The sequence below is a fragment of the Sinocyclocheilus anshuiensis genome, unplaced genomic scaffold (genome assembly GCF_001515605.1).
Source record: "Sinocyclocheilus anshuiensis isolate Anshui unplaced genomic scaffold, SAMN03320099.WGS_v1.1 scaffold773, whole genome shotgun sequence".
NCBI lineage: Eukaryota > Metazoa > Chordata > Actinopteri > Cypriniformes > Cyprinidae > Sinocyclocheilus > Sinocyclocheilus anshuiensis.
In genome coordinates this window covers 1921983-1937455 of record NW_015539930.1, presented here as the reverse complement: position 1 = coordinate 1937455, position 15473 = coordinate 1921983, and the positions used below count along the sequence as shown (strand labels likewise).

The window sequence follows — 15473 nt, the reverse complement described above, 5'->3', positions numbered from 1 at the left end:
TGATGGATTGTAGCGTGGTAGAAGACTAGTTAGGTACGCAGGAGCTAACCCATTAAGGGCCTTATAGGCAATTATTATCCTAATTGTAGGAATGTTTCCAGATGGGGTTTAGTTGAGCACTATATCATGTGCTCACACAGTCATCCGTTCTGTTCAGAGAGCTGACACCCACAGGGCAGAATGACTGAACAGCTCAGTATCACAAAGGCTGTATTGTGTTTCCTCTGTAAAAATCCAAGTTTGATGATCTTTGTCCCCTTTTACTTGCTTCCAGATGAATTACCGACCTTACACTGCTGCTGGGACATATTCTCTTTCTTGCTCTAGATGCATTTAGGCTGTTAATCAGTCTGCCTATGCAGAACCTCAGCCAAGGGCATACAGACACCCTGCCAGTCTGGTAACTCCCCACCTCCGCAAGATAAGCCCTCAACTGTGACATGCTGCAGTCACAATATGCCAGAGCCCAGCATAATTAGAGTGTGTGACTCATGTCTGGATAGCACAAAACTCGCAGTATAAATTGTAATATCTTTCTATTTATATTTTGCTGTCATTTGTAAGATATCTGCCAGCAGATTATGGTTTCTGATTTATTTTATTTTTGTGCTTAAATAACAAAGAGAAACTTTTGAATTCATTTAAGGTACTTTAAGGCTGCTGAATGAATGTTTATTAATGAGACACAGCCTGTCTGTATATGCCATGATACCAGATACCAAGGCCAAGCCAAAAAAAAAATTTGCTGAAAATGTACTCACCTTCAGGCCATCCAAGATCTAGATGAGTTTTTTATCAGAGCAGATTTGGAGAAATTTAGCATTACATTTGACTGGTACACTTTTCACCAGTGGATCCTCTGCAGTGAATGGGTGCCGTCAGAATGACTGATCAAACATCTGATAAAAACATCACAATAATCCACAAGTAATCCACACGACTCCAGTCCATCAATTATTTTATGAAGCTAAAAGCTGCAGGTATGTAATCTAGTCACTTATAAATGAAAACAGTCCAAAACAGTTCTAAACCAATATGTTGGTGAATTTTGATGTGAGAGGACAACAGGTGATGGACTTTTTTACTAGAGGAAATGTTATTATGTATTATGGACTCATATTTTGGCCAAAAGTGACGGTTTAAAATTAAAACACCTTAATGATAGATGTGTTTATTACAAACATGCAGCTTTTCACTTTACAAGACGTTAATTGAAAGACTGGAGTTGTGTGGATTAATTGTGGATTATTGTGATGCTTTTATCAGCTGCATGAACTCTCATTCTGATGGCACCCATTCACTGCAGAGGATCCATTGCTCTGAAAGATTCCCATTCCACATTTCGGACCCTTTCCACTCCAAATCTGTTCTGATAAAGAAACGAACTCATCTACATCTTGGATGGAATGAGTATTTCCATTTTTGGTAAACTGTTACTATAAAATGACTTTTTTTGTGAGATTTCTTTGCCTCGGTACTACTAAAGCTACAAAATATGCTGGGATACTGAATATTTTTCAGTATGAAAAAAATGGCCCTGAATATGGTTAGTTAGAAAGGACACTAATGTCCATGATGGTGACCATATACACTAATATTATGCAAAACAATTTAATTCTAAAAAGAAGTGTTAACAACTCAATAATCAATTGCCATTTGCCACTATGTGCTGGGATACTGAATATTTTTCAGTATGAAAAATATGGCCCTGAATATGGTTAGTTAGAAAGGACACTAATGTCCATGATGGTGACCATATGCACTATAATATTATGCAAAACAATTTAATTCTAAAAAGAAGTGTTAACAACTCAATAATCAATTGCCTTTTGCCACTAACACAGAATGCCATTCTAAACATAGTCACAACTCACTCACCACACAGGAAGCCACATCACATGTTGCTCTGAAAAACACTTCTCACATATATGTGAAGCATATTTGTGCTTCACATACTACTGAGATACTGCTGGGAATGTCTATTTGTTTTTATTATATAATTAAAGCATGGAAATGTTCGCAACTCTGTTAGCACTACATGAGCCATTGTTTCTCTGTTGAAATGGCGACAAAAGGAATACAGAGTCATCTATAATAGACTCGGATGTTCATTTTTATTGGATACAGCAGCATAGTGTAGCGAAAACAGTAGCGGCCTGAGGGGACATAATATTATCTTCTCGGGAACAATGATGTGTGAAAAGAAACATGTTTTTGTTCACGAGTGTGGGTGTAGTGGTGTTCCCTGTTAGGTTGAATGATGGTAAAAGCATAACAGATGCATTTGTCCTGTCAGCAGCAGTACAGTTAGATAGAGGAAGATGTGCATTTGTGCCAGAGGACTCTCTGCTGCACTCTTGGCCACATGCCTGTGTTTCCACAGCTCTTTCTCTGAGGAGCCGTACAATATAGAGAGTTAGTGTCCAGAATGACTGATGATTTTATAATCTCATTTCTGATAGCTTCTGATGTCAATAGTTGTCATTATTTCATTCTGGGTTGTCATTGAAGTTGACATTTTTATCCAGTGTCACTTACAGGACGTTCTCATTGCAGCAGAGTAGTTTTAAAGGTGAAGTACATCAGGTGTACCACACTGTTAGCCATTGGACAGATATACTGGTGGTCCCGCTTGAAATCATGCCATTGTTTGAGCCAGAAGTTGACAAACCCTAACCCTTATGTTGTTACTAACTCCAACTCTTAACCATTGGGCAATGACAATAATTCAACGCTTATACCTAAGGTTCGAAATTAACTTTTTCACTCACCAGCCAACCTGACTATTAAATTTTTAAGTTGCCGACCATTGAGAAGTTCTACTAGCCAAAACAAAAATATCAGAAATAAACTATATTATTAAAATCACAGCTTAGATTTGAATATTTTTATTATTAAACCTGATTCTGAATGATTAAATGGCATTCAGTTTTACTACAGTGAATCATTGTTTGCAGACACCATAAAAATAAAATGAAATAAAATAAAAACTATTCTCAGTGACTTCGTTAATAAAACAGCATTTATTTTGTTGTAATGTCAAAATATAATTTACTCCAAAATGAACGATTAATGGTAAGCACATTTATTGATAAAGTGATCAGCTGTTTCCTCACAAAACTCAGTGAACTCCACTGACATCCATAAAAAAAAAGCCAAAAAGTGTGCCTTGTGTCCTGATTTTCACCCACATTTGGCAGGTGTTAATTTCAAGCCTTGCTTGTTCCACATAACAGAAGTTTGCATAACAGCTTATTCATAAATATATCTAACAAAAATCGATCTGTGCAAAAATCAATTTCGCGTGTCACATGAATGTCTTGTTTGGAATCCTCATTTGTGTCAGAGTCATAAGCTTCATGTTATGGGACAGCCCTCTGCCTCAGGCCTGAGCATGAGCATATTTGGAGGGCTGGGGATCATCAGCTTGTATGTATTTTCTGTCATGTTCATATTTTTCAGATCCTCTTAAATATTTCTTTTTGTATCACAGGGTGCATCTAATAGATGATCTGTCATATGAGGATGTCAAGAAATGCTACCGTGGATCTGTAAGTACCAGATGACATACAGTTCAATATCATTTTGTAGCTCGTGTCCAACCTGTAAATGCAGTGACCCGAAAAACAGTTTGACACTTAAAGGGTTAGTTCACCCAAAAATGAAAATTAGCCCATAAATTACTCACCCTCAAGTCATCCTAGGTGTATATGACTTTCTTCTTTCAGATGAATCCAGTCGGAGTTATATTAAAAATTGTCTTTGATCTTTCAAGCTGTTTCATGGCACTCAGCGGGTGTTGCATGCATCAGTCCAAAAGCACTTAATTAAAATGCGCCCATCCATAAAAAAAAAGTGTCTCACACGGCTCCGGGGAGTGAACAAAGGCCTTCTGTAGCAAATCGATGCGTTTTTGTAAGAAAAATATCCATATTCAAAACGTAATAATCACTTTAATGTAGCTATGTTCCACGGAATGACCCAGCATTTTTGCAATTATTATTATTAGCCATCTGGTGTCATGGTGATTTTTAGTGGATATACTCATGTGTCCTAGCAGAGTAACATTCACCACATTAACCACTTGGTTTAATATCTTGTTATCTAAAATATTCATCAAGAAAATACTTTTTTAATACATTTTGATTGACAGCCATACATTTTTAGTTGTGACTTAAGTGTCTAAATATGTTTTGGGTCTCTGTACAAATTATTTTGGTGCCTGTCTTTGAGTAATCTGGTTGATTTCAGAATAGATTCTGTGACCACATCTTTGCTACTCAGGAAGTTTGAGTCAAGGTTGCAGTGGACGATACTGTCACACAAGGATTAGCTCTGCACCTCCAGGCCTATAGACTTGGTTATAGAATTAAGACATATTGCTTTTATCACAGACAGTGTAGTTGTACAAGCAGGGTTAAACATTTGACTGGATCAGCCCATCTACATAATGAACATCCATCATCCTAATGATCTGTTGTGCATCAGTGTGCTCTGAAACGCTCTGAGCTGCAGGAAGCAAGAGTGAGAGAGTGCCGGTGAAGATAAATGTGCTAGAAACAAGCCCACAAGTTTTTCCGTCAAGGTGCAGTGGGTGTTTCTGCTCCGTGCCTGTGACGGGGCAGTGAAGAAAGAGAGAGAGCGAGAAAGAGAGAGAGCGAGAGAGTGATGCTTCTGAAGTAAGAAGAAACGCTGTGTTAGCTCACAGGAAGAGGACGAAGCTAAGTTGGCTCTTGTGTCCCGGGACAGTGGAGAGGGACAGGGTATCTGCGAGGCTGCCTCTCGGTTGGTGTGGAGTGTTTGTGTCGTGTCAGCATGCTCAGCTTGGTGCAGAGCTCACATCCCTTACGAGAAAGAGCCAGGCTGCGGAAGAGCTGTGCGAAGCAGCTGATCTCTCTTTCCTCTACTTCCTCACAGACCGTCAGCAAGTACAATGCGCAGTACCACAAGCTTTTCCAGAGCGTTCCCAACGAAGAGCTCCTGATGAAAGGTAAGTTTGTTGTCATTTTCCTTCCACTGCAACCTCTTACGTTTCACTTTGCTGCAGCTTGCCGCTCCTTGTAAAGTGACCTTGTGAAATCATGAAATGATTCTTTTACTGTAATAGTGCTACTATTTACCTCAGTAACATCTTGCTTTAAAGTAGTTTGATTTATTTAATCAAACGACTTATTTTGATTTATTTGTATCATATACAGAGAGGGGCAAAGGTCTGAAAATACTAGTTAATAATACATTTACCACTAGTTTTATTGTGCTTCTTTTATATATATATATATATATATGTGTGTAGTGTACATATATGTGTATAAATATATGAATACCTATATTTTTACAACCGGTAGTGAGAATGCTTTTTCTCATTAATTAATTGTACATTAATTAATTAAATGTACATTAATTTTGATTTTCTTAGTGTGTCTCTCTTTGGATTTGATAGCACTGCTGGAGCTGCATGAATACAAACTTATGATCATATTGATGAATCCAGCATGATTCAAAGGGCATCTGCCTGCAAAAAGTTGTTTACACGGTCAATGTCCCTAATTTGCGTTTTTGATTGGTGACCTAAAATAATGCAAAATCTTAAACATTTTTCAGGTTTATGTCATAACTTTTCTGTGTTTCAAATGTTTTAAAATCCTAAAACTTATATTTCAAGGATTAAATGATTGGGATCCCTATTTTCAGTCATTTGGACCCAAATGAATTTCATGTTCATCTTGATGTTTGGTAATATTATGCTGTTGCAATCTGTCTGACATTGATATCAAGATGCTTTGGGCTAATTCAAGTGAAACAAGTCAGAATTTGATGCTATTCAGTATCAGCTTGCATGACTTGCAGATCTCTTGTATAAGTACACTTATGACTGACTCTTCCTTTAGTTTACTCCTGCGCCCTGCTGCGAGACATCCTGCTGCAAGGCCGACTCTACATCTCTCGAAACTGGCTGTGTTTCTACGCCAACCTCTTTGGTAAAGACATCAAGGTGAGCATCACGTCTTTCCTGATGTTTATAGCTGAAATAGACATGACTGGAAAGTTCATTCCCAGGAAAATGGTGTCATTTGTGTTAGAAAATAGTGCCATTTTTTAACATTTAATTAGAAAACTGATCGCCAAATCAAATTATGTTTTCCCATAGTACCCAAAGTACTAAGGCCTGTATATAAATAGCTGAGTACATTGTGAAAGTATCAATTTCAGTGTACTTTCTAATAAATCAGTTTACTGTATAATTACAATATAGTAATTATAATTATACAATATATAATTGCAATAATGATTACAAAACCCATGGAAAGTTTAATATTGTTAATACAAATATTATATAGATATTGTGATAGAAAAATAAAAATATAATAAAAAACTAGTTAACTTATTACATTTCTTTTTAAATGTGAAGTTTTGTGCCTGTTACACTCAAAATATTGTGGAGTTGAATGTCACAGGGTTGTAGATGAGTGCAAAAATGTCTGAACGACCCAGAAAACAACACAAAACAGAGTGGTTATTGTTTCTGGTTGATAAGGTAGTACAACTTTAGCATCATAACAAACTTGAAAGGAATAACCGTATAGTACAAATGAACAAATTCGCAAGAAATGATCGCATAGAATGACTGGTGTTTTGTGTACTTTTGGCTGCACGCCATGTTGCGTTTTTTTTTACACTGAATTAAATGTAATGTTATATCGTTCCTTTGTGCACCATGTTATTTAGTAATTAGATTTAGCTGGCCCGGTTTCCATCCTTGAGTGGAAAAATGTTGTGTGCAAGAATTGAAGACGCACTTTGAAACAAGGAACTTTTTCCTTTTTTTTCTGCCACTTTCTCCTGCCTCTCAGGTGGCCATTCCTGTTGCGTCCGTGCGGTTGGTGAAGAAACATAAGACAGCAGGTCTGGTTCCTAATGGCTTGGCTATCACCACAGACAGCAGTCAGAAGGTGTGTTTCCACTGGATTCCAGGTCATCGACCGGCATATTGAAATACAAAGCTTAGTCAGCATATGCTGTGGTGCTGCTGCAAAACAGTGAAAATGCAAATGGGTGCAAACACTGAGACTTTAGGTCACATTATGAATCTTTGTCTTAAGTCAGCATATCTCACACCTGTCAGCATTTATACCTTTTTGTTTAGTTGATTCTTGTCAGCAAAGTAAAACTGGTTTAGAAAGGAAGCGCATTATTCAGTAGTCTGGCAATTGGCCAATGCAAAGAATTGATTTGTGATCAGATGACATGGTCTTTATGAATTATTATTTGGAGATTGCGCTTTCAAAGATTAGGAAACTTAATGGAGATCAAATTTTGTGTCTCAGATGTTTCTTCTAAAATTTCTTGTAGAATTCTTATGAGAAACATTTGAATCCTGAAATCTCTACTGAAAAGTTGATTTCAGACTCTGGTATCTTGGCAAATCTGAGCACAGTTGTGACTTATTTGATATCTCTGATAACTTAGCAGAATAAGAGCAGCTGAAAGCAGTCTTATTGGACATTGCTTTGATGATTAATGCCTGTGAATAGTCAGTAATTCTATATTTCTTAAAGGCAGTCATTTACTTCCTACACAGTAAAAGTAGACCAAAAATGGTCATTGTGAAAAATGAATATTGCTGCTTTGAAGTGCACCTGGTAAAATCCTAGATAGGCGGTTGTTATTGCAACCACTACTATGCATTCAAATTGGATACATAATTCTGAAATAACTAAATCATAAAGTTTGAATGGCGGCAGTTTTTTATGCAGGTATATAAACAAGTGAATACACTCGCATCTCTTTCACACAACATATTGTTTATTTATACATGGCAGCTTCCAAATAATGAATTCATTTGAATGAAGCTAACTGCAAATTTTCCAATGCAAGCTAAATTTCCACTACTACCACTGCCCTTTGCAAACATGCTTTTCAAATATTTTTTCATGTGAACATGCATGCAAAATTGGGTACCTTTGAGAATTTGTTTAGTCATTCATGTGCACATAATTTCATTATTTTTCTGACTCCACTTGAAGGTTGCATTTGTTTTGTACTAATCCATAAAGCCTCAGGCCCACATGAGATCGGCTTTCACGCACTCATAGTGTTCCCTAAAAATATGATCCTTTTCCTGGTAGTGAGATTATATGTGGCTACATTGTTAAATTAAACCAAAGTGGTTTGTCTTCATACTCTGATTATGCACACATTCTTTTATCTCTGCTGGAAAATCCAGCTACAAACATTTTAAGGTGGTAACTGTGTCTTTAGATTAGAAAAAGGTTCTTTAGATTATTAAAATGTTCTTCACACTAAATGTTTTTTTTTTAAGAACAGTTCATTGAAAGCTTCTTTGGGGAATCCAATATGATTCTTCTGCGGCATCCTTTTGGAACCTTTATTTTTAAGAGTGTGGTCCAAGCTGCTTTACTGTAGATTGTTGGCCAACCAGTCCAAGGTAAAGAATTGTGCTGAAATAACCAGGTTTTTACCAGCTTAATGTCATAAAGAAGCTGTGTTTTGGTGCATGTTAGCTGTTTTTTGAAGGTCCAATATCTTCTAGCATTAGTTACACCATTAACCACCTAAACTGGCTTTGAGCATCTAAAGACCAGCTTGGACTAGTTTGAAACCAACTAACATGTATAAAAACACAGCTACCATCTATAGCTGGATTTTCCAGCAGGAATGTAAGCGGACATGCCACATCCACCATGTATTATAGTCTCTGTTTACATTTCTTCACTCTAATTTTGATATGTTTGTGTCCTTTCCACCCACAGTACGTGTTTGTGTCTCTACTGTCCAGAGATAGCGTCTATGATGTGTTGAGACGCATCTGCACACATCTACAGGTGAGAGTTTAGTCAGAACCTCTGGGCTACTACGTCGAGAACATGTAAACAGTTTTAGCCTAATGACAAGTTGTCATGCTGCTGTCTGTCATACAGGTCAATGGGAAGAAGATCCTAAGCCTCAAGCAGTACATGGAGGAGCCCAACTCTTTATCTCTGGTAGGTTTGAGAGAGTCTAGATTGCTCTGGTTCTAGATGCCCCAAACTCAAGTAACTTTTTACATGTTAAGACTTTCATTATTGCATAGTAAGTACATCAGGTGTAATATGATGGTTTATGCAACTTTTGCAAATGGTATTTCAGTGCAAAAAGCATCTTGACAACCTGCAAACCACAGTGCAAGCAGCACTACAGAATGTGCTTTAATCACAATAAGTGCATTCTCAGTGAATTTCCCCATGAGTGTGACCTGTACTCCCTTGTGCTGGTGTAGGATGAGTTCCCTGTCCCTGAAGTTTTCCCTGTACCAGATGAGTTTCCTCCGGTGCTGAAGTGGAGGAGAAAGCCGTCAGTTGTGTCTGTAGCTTCATCTCTTCCTGACTTACTGGGAAACTCCACTGGCAGCCTGGATACTGTAGACGCCCCCTTCCAGACAGACAAGCCTCTGGAGGGTGAGTGACTGACCTAAAAATTTATTTAGATATTTCTTTGGAAATGATGCCATAGTTTTATGGTTTTCTAAAGTAATGTTTTTTTTTTTTTAAATAGCATGTATATGCTGTCTGTCATACAGGTCAATGGGAAGAAGATCCTAAGCCTCAAGCAGTACATGGAGGAGCCCAACTCTTTATCTCTGGTAGGTTTGAGAGAGTCTAGATTGCTCTGGTTCTAGATGCCCCAAACTCAAGTAACTTTTTACATGTTAAGACTTTCATTATTGCATAGTAAGTACATCAGGTGTAATATGATGGTTTATGCAACTTTTGCAAATGGTATTTCAGTGCAAAAAGCATCTTGACAACCTGCAAACCACAGTGCAAGCAGCACTACAGAATGTGCTTTAATCACAATAAGTGCATTCTCAGTGAATTTCCCCATGAGTGTGACCTGTACTCCCTTGTGCTGGTGTAGGATGACTTCCCTGTCCCTGAAGTTTTCCCTGTACCAGATGAGTTTCCTCCGGTGCTGAAGTGGAGGAGAAAGCCGTCAGTTGTGTCTGTAGCTTCATCTCTTCCTGACTTACTGGGAAACTCCACTGGCAGCCTGGATACTGTAGACGCCCCCTTCCAGACAGAGAAGCCTCTGGAGGGTGAGTGACTGACCTAAAAATTGATTTAGATATTTCTTTGGAAATGATGCCATAGTTTTATGGTTTTCTAAAGTAATGTTGTTTTTTTTTTAAATAGCATGTATATGTGAATATGATAATCACAATCTATGCTAGTATGGTACTGCCACACATTGATAGGGGAAATGATGGGTTAAAATTTATGAAATGTTCAGTATTGCATATTTCAGATGGGTTTTGCAAGTTCTGTAATCAGATTTTTTTTTTTTGGAAATAACTCTTTTTTGAGTTTACACCATACAGGGTTCCCACAGTAATTGAAAATATAAGGGGATTTTAAAACCGTGGAGGACATGAGTATAAGCTTTATGTAATTAAAGAGTAGGCAGTGAAATAAATCTTTCTAGTTTTGGTCTGTTGTAAATATTTCATCAGCTAGATATTACTTGCTGTGAATGTTTGTTAAGTAAAACTGGTTTGCAAGCTGCATGATGACAGTCTGTCTGTTGATCCAGTATATGGCTTCAAATCTATTCATTTAAAAGATGAATTTTGACCTCAGAAAAAAGACCACCTGGTAAATCCAGGTGAAGTTCTGCAAACACGTTAGCCATGCACTGATTAATTTCTCAGACCAGACAGGCAGTTAATGTCCCCATTTTATCAAATGTTTCTGGGATGGAATGAAAAAATGTCCATTAAATGATTTGATTCTGTTCGGGAGCAAGCTGATCACGTCACATGTCTGCTCATGTTGTGAGTGCTTGGTTCTCTCAGTGTGTGTGGATATGAAGCAGGACCGGTCCTGTTTGCTCGGGTCCTTTATGCAATACGGGATTAAGCCCAGAAGGAGATTTTAGAAAGTAGAGATAAAACATTAAAATCCAGCCTCTGCTAAGACTAATAGATGCTTGTTTGTATAATGTTAAAAGCCATTACATATATAACATATTCCAACAAATATTCCACGTAGTCTCTCAGTTAATATGAGAACTGTATGTATTTATAAAAGAATCAGAAAAATTTTAAAAATCTTAAATCATTGTATCATGCATTTCCTCATCCTGTGATACTGTTCTGTCCAATTCAGATCAAAGTCTGGAAACCAAGAAGATCCTTCTGACGGAGACGATACCAGAACTGGGCCAGATGGAGTACCAGCTACTGAAATTCTTCATCCTGCTGTGAGTTTGGCTGGACATCCTTGCTATGTGTCCATGCTTGCTTTCTTACTTGCACATATGAGCACAAAACCAGTCTTAAGTTGCACGGGTATATTTGTAGCAATAGCCAAAAATACATTGTAAGGGTCAAAATTATAGATTTTTCTTTTATGCCAAAAATCATTAGGATATTAATTAAAGATCATGTTCCATGAAGATATTTTGTAAATTTCCTACCGTAAATGGTTTTTGTTATTTTCATACTCAAAAAATCACTTATATCACCTTTCATTTGAAGCACGGGTACTGTGTCAAAAGTCTTCAATTGAAAGTCAAAGACCGAAAAACATTTGTGGAAAAAAGTATGCGCATTTAATCATACTTCAGTAAAAAGTCAGCTTTTTTCTAAGGTTTATAAATAGATCAAATCAAGAGGCAGGGGAGATTTTCTCATTGCTTGGACGCACAAACTAGCATTTGCTTGCCAGTCCACCTGTTCCAGTAATCCGTCCCCATTGTCATGTGGCCTGATTTATATAGTTTATGTGGTGCAGCAGGGCTAAACTCACTGGACAAATAAACTGCCTTGCATGTAAACTGGCTATCCAGATCGTGCAGTGCCACGTGCACATGCCAGTGGGTCTGCTGTTTGTTTTCAGAAAAATACACTGCTTTGTCTAAAAGAGATGTTACCAGAAGAGATGTTTTAAAACAGCAATCTCAACAGAATAAGATGACATATTGGGACCCGCAAATTATAATGAAACAACAAATTCAAACAAACCCCACCAAATATAGATGTTAAAAACAGTTAGTTTTCAGAACCTTTATTTTATTACTATTTAAAAATTTACTATATATATATATATATATATATATATATATGTGTGTGTGTGTGTGTGTGTGTGTGTGTGTATAATAATAAAATTAATACAAATATTAAAATAAACAGAAAAAATAAACAAATGCTCTTCAGTTGAGAAAATCCAAATCTCAATCTCATGGACAATATAAAATTTAGAGCTACTCTATTTATTTAAACAACGAGTCCCACACAGACTTTGCAGTTTGCTTGCATGTAGCACTAGCAGCGACCATGGCCATATGTGTGTTATGTTTTATTTCCTAAATCACAAAGAAACTCACAACGCTGCCATCTAGTGTCCAGCTGAACATACAAAAAGGCTCTCCGTGATCTCATCCCTCTAATTAGTTTCAAGCCAGTCAAGTATAGTTACAGTGTTCTGGTCTTCTATTTCCATTTGAAAAGCAAGCTGTTTATGTAAGTCTGACTTCTGTCCCATAGCATTATCCTGCTCATCCTGTCGTCGTGTTACCTGGCCTTCCGTGTCTGCAGCCTGGAGCAGCAGCTCTTTTTCCTCAGCAACAACCCTCTCAGAGAGAGGTAAATGTAATTCCACACTGTCTTACGTCATTCACTATGGTCTTATAGCTCATTTACCAGCGCTGTCTGTCTGCCCACACAGGTAACCACTGACGGTCACCACTGCACTTCAACAGGGAAGTCGGTCCAGCGCTGGCGCTCTCTCTGTCTCTGTGGCCACCTTGCAACTATGCAAACAAACTCTCTTATGTATTTATGCAAAGTCTGTCTCGGATTGTGTTAACAATGAGCTTGACTTAGGAACAGAAGACTGGAAGTGTTCTCAAATAGTCATTCTGTGTTACTGGATCCAAGAAGAAAGGATCCGAATGGCGTACACAGAATATAGACTGCAAGCCCTGTTTATTACAGTGATGGAATATTATGGAAGGCTCTGTTTCCACCAACAAAAACTCTTCTTGTGGTCACTTGTCGCCTAATAAGGGCAAATGCATCAATCGCTCTACATCAACCCAGTTGAATGACTTTCAATAGGTTATAAATATCTTGAATATGTATAGCTCAGGATCTAATGCAGTACATTTAGATAAGATTATTTTATTTATTTATATGCAAGCCACTTGCCATGCTCTAGCTCTTCCAATAGGATTTAGTTGACAGCATCATGAAAATATCTAATATGTCTACATATGGTGTGATCAGGTTGTCATCAGTCTTACTATGTGTTCACAGTTTAATCGGCTCAAGTCAGTGACCTGGGCAGAATGTTTATGACATATTGAATGTTTACTCAAGTAAATTTTGAAGCTGTAGAATTCATGGACAATAAAATAGTGCATTTTTATGTATTTTCCAGAGGTTATCATTGTGCTATTTTTGTTTCCTAAAGCATCCTGTATAGATGTTTAAGCTTGTAAATCCTGACATAGAAAACAATAGTAAGAAAATAATTTATTTTCAATGGAATGGTTTATTGAACCACTAAAAAAAAAGGCACCATATGCCTACTATATTTATTTATGTATTAATTTATTTATTTTGATAATGTATACATTGAAGGATTTTTTAAAATCTTTTTTACTTTATTTACAGTAAAATATGCATGCGTGTCATGTTGTAATGAGATGGTATTTAATAACTCAATAACTCCACTTTCCCAAATACATCACAGTATGTGTGTTAAAAAAAAATAATTCTAACAACAGATTTTCCTCTATTTTTATAAAATAGACTTTTGTTGGTGTACACTTTACTTCCCGTTTTAGTCAAATCTTCCAAAGAACTGAAAATCCTTCTATGCTCATTTTGAGTCGACTTGACTATAATACCACTTCAGCTCCTTCAAAACTGGAGAATCGCATCAACCGGAAAAGCCTTAAAGACAGCCCCATTTTGCACACGTCTCTCCAACACATAACCACCAGTATGTCAGAGGATCAGTTCAGAGAAACTTAAGTGTTATTAAGCCGCTGTTTTTCTTAATATGTGTGTACAACAAGTGATATGGCGGAGGCTGCTATTTCTCAGGACCAGTTCAGCTGTCCAATCTGTCTTGATCTACTGAAGAATCCAGTGACCCTTTTCTGTGGACACAGTTTCTGTATGAGCTGCATTACACGCTGCTGGGATCAGGATGAGCAGAAGGGAATGTACAGCTGCCCCCAGTGCAGACAGACCTTCACTCCAAGACCTGTGTTAGGCAAAATTGTGGTGCTTGCTGAAATGTTGAAGAAACTGATAAAGCCTAAACTCCAAACTGTGGCTCCTGCTCAGCATTATGCTGGAACTGGAGATGTGGAGTGTGACGTCTGTACCGGAAGAAAATGCAAAGCTGTTAAGTCCTGTCTTGTGCGTCTGGAATCTTACTGCCAAACTCATCTTGAACATCATGAGGAATTTCGTTCAGGAAAGCAACACAAAATAACTGATGCCATAGGATGACTTCAGGAGATGATTTGTCATGAGCATGATAAGCTTTTGGAGGTTTATTGTCGTACGGATCAGCAGTGCATTTGTGTGCTGTGTATGATGAATGAACATAAAACCCATGACACTGTTACAGTTGCAGAACAGAAGACAGAGCAAGAGGTATGAGTTGACTTTATACACTGACGGGGTCTGAAAATCATCTGACTCTACTGTCGATGATGGATCTGAGAAGCAGACCACCAAAATGACATCAGGAAAACCGAGAGTTTTCCAATTACTGCATTTAACTTCACATTTTACCATATGAATCTCTGATACACCTACATGGCATGAGACTAAGAATATTAATAAGCAGAAAACTAAGAAATACAATAGATATACATTGTTGGCACTATGCACCATGGCACTACAACACAAAATTACATCAGTACACATAAAAGCATGACTGTATATATGACTTTTTGTCACATTTCACTGGTTCTCATTTCTTTGTCCTACAGAAACACTTAAAGGAGAGACTAAAGCAGCAAATCCAGGAGATAGAGAAAGAGATTCAGGAGCTGAGAGAGGCTGAGAAGTATCATAAGGTGAGTTATGAGAAGAATGACTGCTGGCAGTAACTGAGCTTAAGGGGATACTCCACCCAAAAATGAAAAGTCTGTCATTATACACACACTCGCATGCTGTCCCAGATGTATATGACTTTCTTTATTCTGTGTTACTTAAACAGAGATTTTCAGAGAAATAATTAAAGGGGTCATATGATGTTGCTAAAAAAGAACATTATTTTGTGTATTTGGTGTAATGAAATGTTTATGCGGATTAAGGTTAAAAAAACACATTATTTTCCACATACTGTACATTGTTTCTCCTCTATGCCCCGCCTTTCTGAAATGTGTCGATTTTTACAAAGCTCATCGTTCTGAAAAGCGAGGTGTATGCTGATTGGCCAGCTATCCAGTGC

The 15473-nt window shown here is 37.5% G+C and overlaps 1 protein-coding gene and 1 pseudogene across 3 annotated transcripts in view; both read left to right on the top strand.

The window, feature by feature from the left end:
* Positions 1-13530, top strand: part of LOC107686830 (GRAM domain-containing protein 2-like) — a 23857-nt gene extending 10327 nt beyond the window's left edge. Inside the window, exons 3-12 of one of the 3 annotated variants that reach the window (XM_016483980.1) lie at positions 3494-3551; positions 4918-4990; positions 5889-5992; positions 6852-6950; positions 8772-8843; positions 8940-9002; positions 9278-9455; positions 11163-11256; positions 12542-12640; positions 12723-13530. In XM_016483980.1, the coding sequence (XP_016339466.1) occupies positions 3494-3551; positions 4918-4990; positions 5889-5992; positions 6852-6950; positions 8772-8843; positions 8940-9002; positions 9278-9455; positions 11163-11256; positions 12542-12640; positions 12723-12726 (844 nt within the window). In that variant the 3' untranslated portion in view covers positions 12727-13530. Of the gene's footprint in view, positions 1-3493; positions 3552-4917; positions 4991-5888; positions 5993-6851; positions 6951-8771; positions 8844-8939; positions 9003-9277; positions 9456-11162; positions 11257-12541; positions 12645-12722 lie in introns of those variants that run through there. The other 2 variants (XM_016483982.1, XM_016483981.1) reach the window with 2 other exon arrangements.
* A 550-nt stretch (positions 13531-14080) lies between these two features.
* LOC107686859 (E3 ubiquitin/ISG15 ligase TRIM25-like) overlaps positions 14081-15473 on the top strand; it is a 4831-nt pseudogene continuing 3438 nt past the window's right edge.